At 37.3% G+C, this 16,197-nt stretch overlaps 1 protein-coding gene across 5 annotated transcripts in view; it reads left to right on the top strand.

The window, feature by feature from the left end:
• The window catches only part of ANK3 (ankyrin 3), a 375,167-nt gene that overhangs the window by 120,025 nt on the left and 238,945 nt on the right, over positions 1–16,197 (top strand). For all 5 annotated transcript variants that reach the window (XM_027530607.1, XM_027530609.1, XM_027530610.1 and 2 more), the window contains exons 2-5: positions 4,717–4,818; positions 5,230–5,328; positions 5,534–5,632; positions 15,703–15,801. In XM_027530607.1, coding sequence (XP_027386408.1) covers positions 4,717–4,818; positions 5,230–5,328; positions 5,534–5,632; positions 15,703–15,801 — 399 coding nt within the window. The remainder of the gene's footprint in view (positions 1–4,716; positions 4,819–5,229; positions 5,329–5,533; positions 5,633–15,702; positions 15,802–16,197) is intronic.

Below are 16,197 nucleotides of genomic sequence, written 5' to 3'. Positions count from 1 at the left end.
TGCCTGGAGAATCCCATGGACAGAGGAGTCTGGTGGGCTACAGTCCATGGGGTCACAAAGAGTCGGACACTAACGCACGCGCGCGCATACACACACACACACACACACACACACACCACTTATACAATTAATACATATTATATTCAGTTCAGTTCAGTCACTCAGTCATGTCCGATTCTTTGCGACCCCATGAATCGCATCACGCCAGGCCTCCCTGTCCATCACCAACTCCCGGAGTTGACTCAAACTCACATCCATCGAGTTGGTGATGCCATCCAGCCATCTCATCCAAGTGTGACTAATGATATAATTCAGTTCCAATAATATAATTAAGTTAATCTAAGTGCTTGTAATAGTGTCTAGCACATTGAGTTATGAAGTATTAGTTATTACTGAGATTAGTACTTGGAAAATGTTTTTTTTTAATCACTGCTTTCTGATGAATAATATTCAGTACAGGTGAAAATTCAGAGTAAGTTTAATTTGTCTGTCCTTGAAGTGATTTCCTTGAAAAACATACATGGTTCATATTTATTTCTTATCTAGTAAAATTTTATGTAGACAAGACATCAAATAGTGGCAAAGGATACTTACATTTTCCAAATTCCTCCTTCAGATTTTCATCATCTCAGGGGGGCAGGGGAGGAGAAAATGCTGACTGACTTGCTCATACTCATTTTGTACCAACTAACTCTGTAGACGATGCCCTCCTCGGTATGACTTTCCATGTGACAGCGCTCAGCCTCTCATGGGACCTAATCTCCTTCCAGAGTAATTTGTCTACAGTTGGCTTTAAAGAGACATTGTTTGGATAGAATGTTCTAGATTAAAAAACAGGTCATAGCCTGTGTTAAGAGTAACTCCTAGTTACTTTATGAAATGACAGCTAAGAGATGCAACACATTGTTATTGAGCCTAATATGAAATATTATATGTATTTTAAGAGTAAGGAAATAACCCATATATAGATAATATAGGCAGAATTGGAAAAAGAAAAAAATGAAGACTCCACCCTTCACCCTGCCAATGAAGCAGCACGATTTGGGAATGTATAAGAATGAGATGAAGGCAAGTGAGTCTTAACTGGTACCACATCTGTTTTGTTTCCCACCATACAGCTGGATGTTGGCAGGACTAGAACAAAGTCAATATGCAACTAATACTTGTGGAAGAAAGACACTGCTGCGTAGCTTGCAGGTGGCTGAGACTAGAGGAAGAACTTCTCAGTTCTTGTCTGTGCGCCGTAATAACTGCATTTCCTAAGTTGTCATGTTTCTTGAGGGCAGTCTTTACTTCCCTCTTCTCGCTCTTTCTTCGTATTTTCCTCTTTCTCTTCCTAGACTTTTTCTTTGACGTACCAATAGAAGCTGGTTATTATTATTGGTGTGTTGGACATGTCTGCATATAACAGAGAGCTGGGAGAAGTGAAAAAAAAGAAATAATTTCTTTTTCTCTTCCCTTCTCTTTTTCCTGAAGTTCTCAGGTGATAAATTAGCCACCTCAGAGAATTATTTGATACCAGGGTATATTGGGTAAAATAGAGAATTCTTTATCCTTAGAGCAGATGTTCTTAGACGTGAATCTGTGAGCCAACTTTGTGATCCTGAGCCTGAAATAGTGTTTGTGTTTGCATATGCATTTTTATGCACATGCATGTTTATATTGCATGCATGAAGATTTATGTTTATATTGCATGTATGCAGATTTGTGTATGCAGATTTGATGTCTGTATGAAAATGTGTGTGTGTGCAGATCTGATGTACATAAGCATACTGGATCTATGTATGTATATATGTGTGATTGTTGAAGGAAAGCAACTGATTCATAACTTTTGTTAATCTCAAAAGAATCTGAACACCAAATAGGTAGGCAACCACTGAATTAGAAGATTTTGTTTATACTGTCTGTATTTTGTTTTGCTTTAAATTTTCTAGTGGGAAAATTCTGAGAAAATGTGAGAGAAAAATGGACAGTATAAAGAATCGCCAAACCTTTTTAGATCCAGAATCAATTCAGGGGCTTTCCTTGAATTCTGACATCTTTCTTTTTTAAACTTCTATAACTACTGTTTTTGTGTATTCAAAGTCAGGGTTTGGGGTGCCTACTTAATTCACTGTTGTTATCTCCGGCCACTGAAATAATCCAGGCAGGCTGATGTCATTTGTTCCCAGGACAGCATCAGAGCCCTTCTGGGCAAATTCACTAATAAGTCACTGAGCAGGCACAAAGAAGATGATGTTTTATGGTACAGTGACCCATCCTTGCATAGCTAATTTGTTTCTAACTGAACTTACAAACCAAACAAAACTAACCTTCTCCAAGTACCAAATTGCTTTAAAGACTGAACTTTGTGTTTCATTACATTCCTGGAAACTTCAGTTTGTCCTTTGTCTGATTTGAACCAAATCTGTTGTTTTACTTTTACTTAACTCTCTGCCCTGATTAAATTATCTGCATGCTTGACTCAAATCCCAATTTTACTATAGCAATACCTACATGTGTTCCCAGACACTAAACTTATGGCTTAGCTTATGCTCTCTGCTGTTCAGCTTTGTATCATAGCAAATTCTCAACATAAATAGCTCTTGTGTTGTTTTTGTTGTTGTTAATAAAGCCTCCTGTATTATTCCAGGAAATATTTTAATTAAACAGTTTGTGCTTAGTTGCTCAGTCATGTCCGTCTCTTTGCAACCCCGTGGACTGCAGCCCTCCAGGCTCCTTTGACCATGGGGATTCTCCAGGCAAGAATAATGGAGTGGGTTTCCATGCCCTCCTCAATTAATCAGTTATTTCCACACAGTTTACTTATTTGTTGATTCATCCATTCACAAATCATTTCTAGGCACTTGCTATGTGCCAGGAAACAGAAGGATGAATGTTACACTTATAGTCAGTGCCTTGTGCTAGGTCAAGGCATATGGCAATGCCATATTTTGCATATGGCAATGCAAAATATGAAAGCCTTTTGAAACTCGCAATCTTTAAGCAAATCGATTTACTATTTTTTTAGAGCAGTGGTTCTCAACTGTAGAGGTTTTAGCCTTCACCCTAGGAAACTTGGCTTCATGAAGACAGTTTTGGTTGTCTCAAATAGGAGATTCCCCTGGTGCCTGATTGGTAGATGCTGGGAATGCTGGTGAACATGCACACTGGACAGGATTGTTCCTTACATCAAGAAATTATCTGGATCAGAATGCCAATACTGCTGAGATTAAGAAACCCTAATTTAGAAGAAGCAAAACTCTTTCAGAGAGAGGCATACTAATGTGCATGGAAATGGGGGAGACCCTAGAGGCACTGCTGTTTCATTTAGGTCTTGAGCAAGTCAACTCTTAACTGACCCACACCAAAATCGGAGATTCCTCTGAGTAACAGAATTGTCTTCATCTCAAGTACGTTTCCAGGGTCAAATTAGTGTTCCTTCAGGATTGGCATGTTAGTGACTTTTCATTTGTCTACCCCTTAATACAGCTCCTTCTATTATTAAAGAGCTTATAATTTAGGGAAGACAAAGGACAGGTATACCAAAAACTATGGTGCTGGGTGATAAATACCAAGAAGGCTCAATGAAATGAGTGCCTTGGGAGCACTGAGCAATTAAGCTCTGCCTGGAGGACTGGGAAGCCTTTACAGAAGAGGTGGCAAGTGAATGGGAGTTTGAAGGAGGTAGTGGCCAAATGCCTGAAGGAAGACACTTGGTTCTTTTAAGCCATGTCCCGCATGATTGCATTTATAACCAGTGATGTTTTCGGCAGCCCTTTCAAGATCTCCTTCTGTATTATTTTACATGAAACAAGGTTCCTTTACAAATTGTGCAGACTCAACTTGGCAGTCTTTCTTATCACCTTTTTTTCTATTAAAAAATTTCAGTAGCAGATGATTTCAGCTGTGTAATTGTAGGTATTAGAGTTTAGCAATAGTTTAGAGTTGGAAGCTTCCAATGAATGAATTATAGACTTGGCTTTTGATGTTCAAAAAAGGTGGACATATTTCTTTATTTGTACAGGCTAATGCTTCTAATAAAGTTGTCCATAGGTTGTGGACTTAGCTTTAAAATATATGGAAAGTATGCTTCACAAACTGTAGACATTTATAAATGAATGCTTTTCAAATACAGTCAATATTCCAACACATGGCTATGACCTGCAGGAAAATTGCAGAGAGCATCATTAAACACAAATTCCTGTTAAACTAGTATAACAGCATTAAATGTACTTATGAAGCTATTAATTGAAAAATTGGCCATAGTTATATACAAAAGAATGGGGTAATGTTAAATCTCTTTTTAAAAAATTATATGAGTTTCAGATATAGTATTGTAGTTCAACATCTGTATAATTAAATGTGTGATTAAAGAGAGCAGTGAGGTTTATTGTAATGTAACTACCAGAAAGTTTCAGGATTTTTCTTAACTCTCATGAAATTGTATGTACCTACACATCCTAGGAAATGTTCTCTTTCAGTTTGGAATCACTTATGGCATCACAGAAGGGGTAATTTTATACACTTGAAACTAACTTTTGAAGAATTTGTTCTTTTCCTGGTGACTTCATGAAGACCTTATATTAGTGTTTTCATGTTAGAAATAAAATAGTTCAGTTGAAAAAAATCTCGGTTTTACTTTCTTTTTAAATAGTTTGAACAATCATCTGGTAGTTAGAAACAGGCATATTCGTTTCCTTTTTTTAACCAAATGTTTTTTTCTTTTTTATTCAGTCTGATGCCAACGCGAGTTACTTAAGAGCAGCTCGAGCTGGACACTTGGAAAAGGCCCTTGACTACATAAAAAATGGAGTTGACATCAACATTTGCAATCAGGTTAGTTGTGGTGATTGTTGTTGTTATTTAAGTTTTCAGTTAAAATATTTAAAATCCAGACTTTAAAGTCTTTAAATCCTCTATTACCAAGTTATTACCAAGACTTTCTCTTTTTGCCAGTGTTTTCTATTAAATGTCACCAACTTGAATGATCAAGTTATTCTTCGCTTTGTTAGAGGAGCATTCAGAAATGTAGATATGTGTCCTTTAACAATTAATTCCTAAAATACAGTACATAATGACATCAGAGCAACCCGCCTAATTGCCACAAGTACTTTTATTCTGAATTCAGGCTCCTGCATTGCACACATGCAAATGGTTGTTGGTAGGGTGCTCTCTTCAGAGTTCTTAGTAGACTGTTTACCACTCTATTTTCAACATGCTGATAAAGCTTTCCCTTCACTTAATCAGAATGGGTTGAACGCTCTCCATCTTGCTTCCAAAGAGGGCCATGTAGAAGTTGTCTCTGAACTGCTACAGAGAGAAGCCAATGTGGATGCGGCTACAAAGGTCAGTGTCACACGTTTCATGCTTTTTGTATCAGTTGCCCAGTTCAATGAGAATTCAGCCCTCTAAAAATCTGGGCATGCTTCTCGTGAAATACTCATCAGCATTGTTCTCCTGGGGAACTTATAGAGGGAATTAATATTTTGTAAAATGTTGAAAGCAGAGAGAAAGATGGGTGAACTGATGGATCTTGTTTCTCATTTCACAGAAAGGAAACACAGCGTTGCATATAGCATCTTTGGCAGGGCAAGCAGAGGTGGTAAAAGTCTTGGTTACAAATGGAGCCAATGTCAACGCCCAGTCCCAGGTAAACCTATATCTCAGATGCCAAGAAATGCTGTGATCATGATTCGCAAATAATGTTCTGGGTCAGGTGCTTGTTTGTTCTTGTGTCTTCTAAGAAAACAATATTTAAGAGCTATATCATCATCAAGGAAAAACCCAGGACAATGGGCAGGGCCAGTGCAGCAAGGGCTGTGAAGAAGGACCCTTTGCCCTTAAAAGCAGCAAAAATTCATTCACCAAGCCACTTAGGTGGCCACTTAGGTCTTGTCCTTTTATTTGTATTTTCCAGTAACTTTTTTTTGAAATGAATGCACAGGCAGACCTTGGAGATATGGGTTCAATTTCTGGCCACCCTAATAAAGCATTGTTGCAATAAAAAAAAAAAAGTCTGCAAATAGTAAATGTTGGAGAGCATGTATAGAAAAGGGAACACTCATACATTGTTGATGGGAATGTAAATTTGTGCACCACTACAGAGAACAGTATGGAGGTTCCTTAAAAAACTAGAAGTAGAATGACCATATATATGATCCGTCAAGCCCACTCCTGAGTATATACCCAGAGAACACCATAATTCAAAAAGACACATGTACCCTAGTGTTCATTCCAGCACTGCCAAGACATGAAAGCAACCTAAATGTCCATCCACAGAGGAAGGGATAAATAAGATGTGGTATCCACACATATATACATACAATGGAATACCACTCAGTCAAAAATAATGAAATAATGCCATATGCAGCAACGTGGACAGAACTAGAGATTATCATACTAAGTGAGGTAAGTCAGAGAAAGACAAATACTATATATCACTTATATGTGAAATCTTAAAAAAAATTATACAAATGAACTTACTTACAAAACAGAAACAGACAGACTTTAAAACAAACTTATGAAAACCAACAGAAAATGGTGGGGAGTTGGGGGATAAATCAGGAGTTCCCAGGTGGCTCAGTTGGTAAAGAATCCACCTGCCAATGCAGAACACTCAGGTTCTATCCCTGGGTTGGAAAGATCCCCTGGAGTAGGAAATGGCAATCCATTCCAGTATTCTTGCCTAGAGAATTTCATGGACAGAGGAGCCTGGCGGGCTGCCATCAATGGGGTTGCAAAAAATTGGACATGACTGAGCAACTGAGCATGCAGGAGAAAGCACTACTCTATATAAAATAGATAAACAAGGACCTACTTTATAGCACAGGGAACTCTTGTCAATATTGTATAATAATCTATATAGCAAAAAAATCTGAAAAAATATGACCATATGTATATGCATAGCTGAATCATTTTGCTATACACCTGAAACTAACATGACATTGTAAATTAACTATGCTTCCATGTAAAATATAAATTTAAAAGAGTTAAATTCATTGAATGGGCTTCCCAGGGGGCACTAGTGGTAAAGAAACTGCTCGCCAATGCATGAGACTTAAGAGACTCAGTCAGGTTCTATACCTCGGTCAGGAAAATCTCCTGAAAGAGGGCATGACAACCCACTCCAGTATTCTTGCCTGGAGAATCCCATGGATAGAGGAGACTGGCAGGTTATAGTCCATAGGATTACAGAGAGTCAGACATGACTGAACCAACTTAGCACATACTTATAAATATTCATTGAATAGGTATATTATTCCAGATTATTTAGTTTCATTTATATCCTCATTTGCAATCCTCTGCATGTGAAAGGCAGAGGTTTTTCAAAGTCAGCCATCTGTAGACTGATATGTATGGCTGGTGGTGATAAACACAAATGATTGGAGAATCTCTGTAATGTAGAGACTTATTCTAATTTATGATGTTAGCGAAAGTCCAGTATGGCCAATTCCTGTTTACTAACAGAGGCATCGTTGTTGCTCCCTGAAACAGATTAGGGGGGACAAAAAAAGCAGAAGAAACTTTAAAATCACCACACGTTAAAATTTCCGGATTGTTTGTAATGGATATGCACCCATCATTCATTCAGAAGATTCTCCGACAAGCTCTCAGAGTCCTGCATGAAGCTCTAACAAAAATACTAATAGATTATCATTTGGTGGACTTTGAGTCCAAAAAAATTAAGCTCACTTTATTGGTCTAAAAATACAGGTCTTCATTATCCAAATTATTCATTACGTGAGTCCCCCAGAGGCGTGAGCTTGTGTAGGAGAGCATACATCATCATAACAGATAAATATCCACTAAGGACCTGATTGTTTTTTTTTTTAATTTTATTGAAGGATAGTTGATTTGCCATGTTGTGTTCATTTCTACCATACAACAACGTGACTCAGTTATACATTTATATATATATATTATTTTTCATATTCTTTTCTATTATGGTTTATCACAGGATATTGAATATAGTTCCCTGTGTTATACAGTAGTATCTTATTTATCCATTCTCTGTATAATAATTCTCTGCTAATCCCAAACTCCCAATCCTTCCCCCTCACTTGGCAACCACAAGTCTGTCCTCTGTGTCTGTTTCTGTTTCATAAATAGGTTCATTTGTATCATATTTTAGATTCCACATATAAATGATATCATATGGCATTTGTCTTTCTCTTTCTGACTTAACTTCGTTTAGTATGATACTCTCTAAGGACCTGACCATTTTAAGAACTGACCTCTACTCAAATGTTCCTTCCAGCTGAAGGCTGACATCTATCCTGGTTCATCAATATCTACGCCAGGGTGTTAGGTTGAACAAATTGACTATAGAACAAAGCTGCAAGTTTTCCAAAAGATGTAGGATATCATGAAGTCAGGAAAAATGATGCTAGAGGACTGCTGGACCCACCACCAAGTTGTGAGGTCATGGCTTTCTGGCAGGAGTAGGCCAGAATGTATAAAGAATCAGGATGATTTCCTGACAGATGTTTCCAACTTCAATGATTTGAGAATCAAAATGTTAAATGAAGGAAAAAATTAGTCTGAAAATAAAAAGTGAGGGCTGTTGACCCATCATATGGTTTTGTTGAAAATTAAAATCATACTTTCTCCCCCAGAATCATAGTTGGTTTAGTCTTCATGCATTCTGTGAACTTGTACATGATCCAGTTGTAACCTACGTTTTGTTAAATCATATAAATTCGATTTTACAATTTCTGGTTTTCTCTTTCAAGATGAAGTCTCAGTCTAACTTTTTTCATTATTTACTGTGGCCTTTTGATCTCCACCTTAAGTGCGCTTGATTTCCTCAGCTTTTTCCAGTAGCGATTATCTTTGAATAACAGGAGCCTCTTGTACTTTATGGGTCCACGGAATTGCAATGACTTTCCACCTTGTTACTTCAGCCATATTGATGAGAGCTCTGATGCCATTAAATGTCAGTGTTGCAGAAAAGAAACTGAAAGGTTGCTGCTGAGCCATGAAAGAAGCCAGGATTCTTGGCTCCAGAGGAGAGGAATTCAGTCCAGGGCCAGTGACAAGGCTTGATTGCTTAGAGCTTTTGTGTAATAAAGTTTTATTGAAGTATAAAAGAGATAGAGAAAGCTTCTGACATAGACATCAGAAGGGTGCAGAAAGAGCCCCCCTGTGCTAGCCTTTAGCAGTATGTTATATAACTATAAGCAAACTGTTAATTAGAGAAAGGAAATGTCTGAAATCTCAGAGTGGCACCAGGCCCCTCACCCACAACACGCATTTTGAGATAACATTGACACAAAGTGAGTCATCTCAGGCCGTAAAACGAAATGACGTGAATCTTGAAAAAAGGCAGGTTTCCAAGTAAATATATAGTTTCATTAACATAGATTAGGAGAACAATGTTTGAGTAAAACATACTGGTTTGTTGAGCCCTTATGGGTTCTGAGTCTTAAGTGGAACTGACTTGAAGAAAGAAAGACAGAGTCTAGGCTAAATACTCCAGTGTTCTTGCCTGGAGAATCCCAGGGACGGGGGAGCCTGGTGGGCTGCCGTCTATGGGGTCACACAGAGTCGGACATGACTGAAGTGACTTAGCAGCAGCAGCAGGCTAAATACATAGTTCATTAACATAGCTTAAGAAAAACATTTCCATAAGAAAAATACCTTGGTTAGCCCAAGGTTTGAGAAAAGTTAAGTTCAGGTGGAACAAGGTGTCCTCATGGCAACACAGAATTTTAAGAGAAACGTCCTTTTAATTTTGTATAGAGAAGGGAAAATAGTCTGACACTTGGAGTTTGTTTCCTCCTGCCGCTTAAGAGAGAAAAAATGCCTGACGCTTGCAGCCTGTTTCCTCCATTGGAGACGCCTGGCCTTCCTGCCTGTGACCCTCTCAAAACTGTTCTTCCAGCCACATGGTTTCTTGTGTAATTGGTCTAATCTTTAGTTCCCTGTGGTTGGGCTTTTGTTACATGGTTTATGCCACCTGTTCTGATTCCCATCCAGAGCTCACTTAGAGTAATAATGTAAGAATGTTTTTCCAGAAAGGAGTGATATAAACTTGAATATTGACAAATATGAGAGAAATACAGACCAGATGACCACAAGAGAAGCATTATGCTTTTCAACCAATTATTTTTAAATGCCTCTATGATTTTTTTTTACTCAGGAAACAGCTAGTGTTAAGCTCTGAGGTAATGGGGAATGCTTTAGTCCATTTTCATTTTCTTCTTTTTTCCTCCAAGGGAGAGACAGTTAGCCTCCCCATCTTGTAAACAATGTACACATTCCTGACAAATGATCAGAGGAGGCATAGTTTTAAACCTTCTCTCCAATGTCTGGGGGAATCTGTAGTCGAAATAAAATCCTAACCAGATTTGATTTCAATTTGTACACATTCTCTTCTGATGATGAAGTGCGGAAGAAGAACATGGGCTGTGAAATGTGCTGTTCCTTGCAGCTGTGCTTGGAATACCCAGCCACACACTTGACAGTAAAACCTGCCCCCCTTCCTCTAGACACCTGCCCTCAGAAACCTTCTGAACTGCATCATTCTATGGATGGAGTGAGTAATGAGATCACCACACAGCTGAATGGAGTTTCAAAGATAATTCCTGGCAGCAGCTTTTCAAAAGGAACTTTCATAAAGCACAACAAGCAGTAACACCATGAAGTGCAATGAAATTCCATTTAGATGGCAGAACACCACAGGAATATTAATATTCAAGAATAACAGTATTACTGTCCACGTGAAATTTTATCCTATAGACAATAATTAATTGCCAATGAGGAACAGTATCAGAAGAGCCCCTCTCCTTCCTTAAATATAAAAATTCTCCTGGAAAATAAAAATAGCACTGGACAATATCAAGTTCTGATGAACTGAGACTCTATAAACTAGGAGTTTATAGATATTCTTGTAATAATTCTTGTCATTGCCTTGATCTTAGGTCTTAATAAGTAGTTAACTCTTTCTTATATTACTTAACGTTCCAGGAAATCATTTAGGCCTACCCTAAGAAAGAAATGGGGTTAGATAACTAAATTGTGATTTTAAAGAACTCTAATTTAAGTCCTTAGTACTTTATATACAATACAACAATGATTAACGGTGTTTGCGCTTGAAAAATCCTAAACCGTCATGTCAAATGACATCCCTCATGCTTTTCTCTTTCTCTGTCTTCATTCCATAAGACACCAACCATATTTATAAAAAAGCTGCTGCTGCTGCTAAATCGCTTCAGTCGTGTCCGACTCTGTGTGACCCCATAGACGGCAGCCCCCCAGGCTCCCCCATCCCTGGGATTCTATTTCAAATAGTATTTTAGCTATCAAAGTATCCTAAATGGACAGGTTTTCACAGTGGTTTTAACAAAGACAAAGCCCTTTAATTAAATCAATGTTTCCTTGGTCTTTCTGTGTTTTTAATGTTTCCTATTGAGGAGGTCAGATCCCAATGAAGCTAGACAATGGATCTGGTCCAAATAGAGCCTTTCTGACCTTAAAACTCATAGCATATCTCTGATGTAAACAGCCTTCAGAAAAATTAGTATCATATACAAATCAGTACAAATTTATTACCAAGCCCTTAATATTTTAATTAAAAACAGGACTTTTTGATATACAAACCTTAGTTAGAGGAAATTAGCATAGATAAGAAAATTTCAAGGATGAAATTTAAGCCTTTATTTTAGTTCATTTTATTTCATTTTTATTTTATTTTAGTGGATCTAGGCAGCGTGCCTCAGTACTATCTATAAAACTATAAGTCTGCAACTTTGCATACTTATGATAATACCACAACACTTATAATAACACTGAAATGCCTTCAGAGCAGAGGGAATTGAAGATATTGGATAAAGTTGGGTATCAAGAAGCATATTCAGTCTTGAGCTGTTCTGCTTTTTGAGATTTCAGTCTATTGTTGCTACAGAAAAGAAAATGTAAATTGGGCCACGCATATGTTCCTTTTTGGTCAGCTCTTTGTTTTGGAAATTTCCTAAGTTAGGAAATTAATATAAAACCAGTGATGTACTTTTTTCTCTTAAGAGAAAAAGAACATCTTTCCTGAAATCTGACCATTTTCCTAATCCAAGTACCATTTCACGGAAAAGCATTACAGCTCTAGGGCGTCCACACTGAATTTGCTCGTACCTTAAGCCTCTTTGCACTAGAGAGTAATGGTAATACCTTTTTTCACTCTTTCCAAAGGATGCTTATAATTATCTCCCTATAACATAACTAAATGGTGTGTATGTGTTCTCACCGCTTCTTAATCCTTTCCTGAAAGGTGATTTTTTATTAATTAGTGTTAATTTCTATCACTTTAATCCAAATAACTTCAGCAATTTGGAATTCCCTGAGGAACCCATAGAACAGGAGGCTAAAGAAGCTTTCAGAAAGATTTGGAAACTAGGTAGTTGGAGTGAGAGAACCTAGTCAGAAGCTAAAGGGTAAGATTGTCCTTTGATATGTTCCCTACAGGTCATCTGAGGGTGGGGAGGGGAGGTTTGGTAGAAGACAAGCCTGAGAGGATTGGAGAGTAGTCGTGGAACAGCATGCAGAGCCATCCTTTACATGTGCTGACCTTGTGGTTGAAGAAGGGCTGGCCAATTTGCATCAAAGTCCAACCAAGACCAGTCCTACCTAAACATCGGTGAAAACATAGTTCCTCTAAAGAAAAAGCAGTACTGCCAAATGAAGATACCAAAATAAACACACACACGCACACTCAAATGCCCACTATAAAATGGAGACTTCCTTGATGGAGGCCCCATCAAAAATCATTTTATCAGTATGGTCAGCAGAAGTAAAATGAGACCATTCAATGCCATATATTGCATAATTCCACTTACATGAAATGTTTACAACAGACAAATCTGTGAAGATGGAAAGCAGATGAGTGGTTGCCAGAGACCATGAGGAGGGGCAAATGAGGTATGATTACTAATGGTCCCTTTCTGAGGTGATGAAACGTTCTGGAATTAGATGGTGAGGATATTTCCCCAAATTTGTGAACAGATGAAACAACACTAAATTTTACACTTTGAGAAAGTGAGTTTATTCATATGTGAATTATATATCCATAAAATTCATAAAGTGAAAAGAGTATGAAAGCATGTGACCATTCAGAAAATGACCAGCTTTCAATCAATAGCTATACAGTGTCAAGCATTCGAAAAAGAAAAGGAAAAGCTACTGTGGAAACAGAGCCCCGTCTCACTATGACTCATGTCTGCAGATTATTTCTGAAATTCCAGCATTTTACCCTCTGCCACGATGAAGAAGGCAACCGGATGATATAAAAGTTGTACTTTTCACGAGTCACTCTGTAGAAACTCCAGGTCTGCAAGAGTAGCATCTCCTAAAGCTCAGTGTCTGGTTTTGGATTCCCTTCACGGGTCAGGAAATGTTTGGTTCTGGTAGGTTTCCTCAAGAAGAGTGCAAGTACCCTGGTCTAGAAACCAGACGTGCCGCAGGTCCAGTGTTTCCTAGGTAATCTTGAAGTACAACAGATCTCTGCCCTGGAGTTGAGACGCCACTGACATATATTATCTACTTGATATTTATGTCTCAGAAAATAATATCCATTTTGGAAGTTTTTCTTAAAAACTTTACTCCTAAAATCTGAATATTTGGTCTGGAAATTTTGGGTGATTTGTAAAGATAGATACTCAGTTCATAGAGTGATAGGGAAAATTCACCTTTTCTTTTTAATATTTTAAATTTTTTTCTCTTTTTTGGTTAAGAGATATTTAAATCAACCAAGAGTTAATCTTTGATTTTGGTCAGATAAGAAAAGGAGAAAAAAGTAATATCATAAAAGGTCTAAAATAGCTTTCAGTGTGCCCCATAGGTCTGGAAAGAGTGACAGAGATGAAGCCCACCTATCCCGCCACCCCACCCCCCGACACGCGCGTGCGCGTGCACACACACACACACACACACACACACGCACATTGGATTGCAGTTATGCATGTTTCATATTTAATATTGATAAAAACCTTTCATGATAGAACAAAGTAACAGTGAAATTAATGATTTTACTAGGTAAATAATATACAGTGAAGAAGCTTGAATCTTGTGTCATACTCTACTGCCTCTAATTTTGTGTCTCTAATCTTGAGCTTGGCAAGCTAATAACCTAGCTAATTACAATTATGTGCAAAATAAGTAGAATAGAGGAACTCTCTGATGAATAAAGTATATTCACCATGGTAGATTTGTTACGTGGTACCACTTTTATCTGCTTACGAATCTTTTACACTTCCTAATTCTGAGGTAGAAACCAAAAAATTGACGTTAGTAGAGGTTGAATTTTATGTTATTCATATTACTCATCCAGAGATTTGATAAGTAAGGTCATCATATAATAATTGGTATTTATAATAATGAACTTAAACCTTTGGAATCACAAAACTTTGAGTATTACTTTGTAACATTTAATTTAGAATGAATTTCCATTTATTCTTTGAGATTGCATAATATATACAACAAAATTTCCAGACCAGTTAGTTAAATAGAACTAAATTCTGAAAAATTTATTCAAAGAGAATTTATTATAGTTTGAAAAATATCTGTTTTGGTATATATATCTTGCAATAAGTTTTTTAGTCCCTCGGACTGCAAGGAGATCCAACCAGTCCATCCTAAAGGAGATCAGTCCTGGGATTTCTTTGGAAGGAATGATGCTAAAGCTGAAACTCCAGTACTTTGGCCACCTCATGCGAAGAGTTGACTCATTGGAAAAGACTGATGCTGGGAAGGATTGGGGGCAAGAGGAGAAGGGGACGACAGAGGATGAGATGGCTGGATGGCATCACTGCCTCGATGGACGTGAGTCTGAGTGAACTCCGGGAGTTGGTGATGGACAGGGAAGCCTGGCGTGCTGCGATTCATGGGGTCCCAAAGAGTCGGACACGACTGAGCGACTGATCTGATCTGATTACAGTGTTTTACAGATGTGAAATACATTGTTTCAGAGAACATTTTTACTAAGAAGTTTAAGATATATACATGCATTTATTTCCAAGTTCCTTGGGAGCTGGGCACATTTCACACAATGATGCACAATATGTCTTTGCAAAAAATACAAGGAAGGAAACTTACAAAAAGTAGACCACCTAATTGAATTCTACTTTAAAACTGAAGTATACCCTTTTCAAATTGGTGTTCTTTCCTTTGCTCCAAGTCACCTCATCTGTGGTAAGTTTGAAGCTGTATGAAATTAATATAAATTTCTTCCAAAGTCGGAACTATTTCAGGTGCTTAATTTTATGTAAAAGTATTACATATTTTGTTTAGGAGAAATAATTATTGCTTGGGATAAAAAACTCATTGGGACAATGACCAAATGTATTTTTCTTCATATCTTCATGGTATCTAGTAAAACTCTTTGCTCATGGTAGACACTCAGTAAGTGGTTAGTTAAATGGATACACATGTTTAACTAAACTGGATGTATTGATATGAATTAGACTATTAGCTATGAACCACACTCAAACTAGAATTATGAAGCATAATTAACAATTATGCTTCATAATTCTGCTTAAACTATCATGCTCAGGTTTTGTAATATATATAAATATATACATTAAAGTATTATAAAAATTATTATGTGTGAGCATTTCCTGAAACATATAGTATCATCAGTACAGTAGAAAGATCTGAAACATATAATATCATCAGTACAGTAGAAAGATCAATTAGCTTTAAAAAGCTACAAACATTTAAATTGGTGTTTTGCAGAATGGTTTCACACCATTGTATATGGCAGCCCAGGAGAACCACCTGGAAGTTGTCAAGTTTCTCCTCGACAATGGTGCAAGCCAGAGCCTGGCCACAGAGGTAAGACACTTTGGTTCTTTTTGTGAGTGAATTCACATGTTTATAGGGATTTTAGAAACCTGAAGTTGTATCACTGAGAATCTGTCCCACTGGTATTTCATTACAGTTGTATATTAATGTGTGGGCTCATAAGTTTTTATGAAATACATTAGAAAAGTCTGTTTTTAGTCTTTCAAGAATCTTCCATGCCTAGTTACCCTTTCTGCTCTTAAATGCCTGGCTTACCCTATAATTGAGCTATTTGTTTACTATTTACATAATTGCTTGAGAGTACTCTTCTCCTTACAATTTTGCGTCAAAGACAGCCCCTGTTTTGAAATATTTTTTGTGATAGAACATAAGTTTTAAATCTGTTTTTTTTTCCAAATTTAAGTTAGCATAATTATAATGATTGGA

Source organism: Bos indicus x Bos taurus, chromosome 28 (assembly GCF_003369695.1).
Source record: "Bos indicus x Bos taurus breed Angus x Brahman F1 hybrid chromosome 28, Bos_hybrid_MaternalHap_v2.0, whole genome shotgun sequence".
Lineage (NCBI taxonomy): Eukaryota > Metazoa > Chordata > Mammalia > Artiodactyla > Bovidae > Bos > Bos indicus x Bos taurus.
The sequence above is the reverse complement of the archived record's forward strand: the minus strand, read 5'-3'. Positions and strand labels throughout refer to the sequence as shown.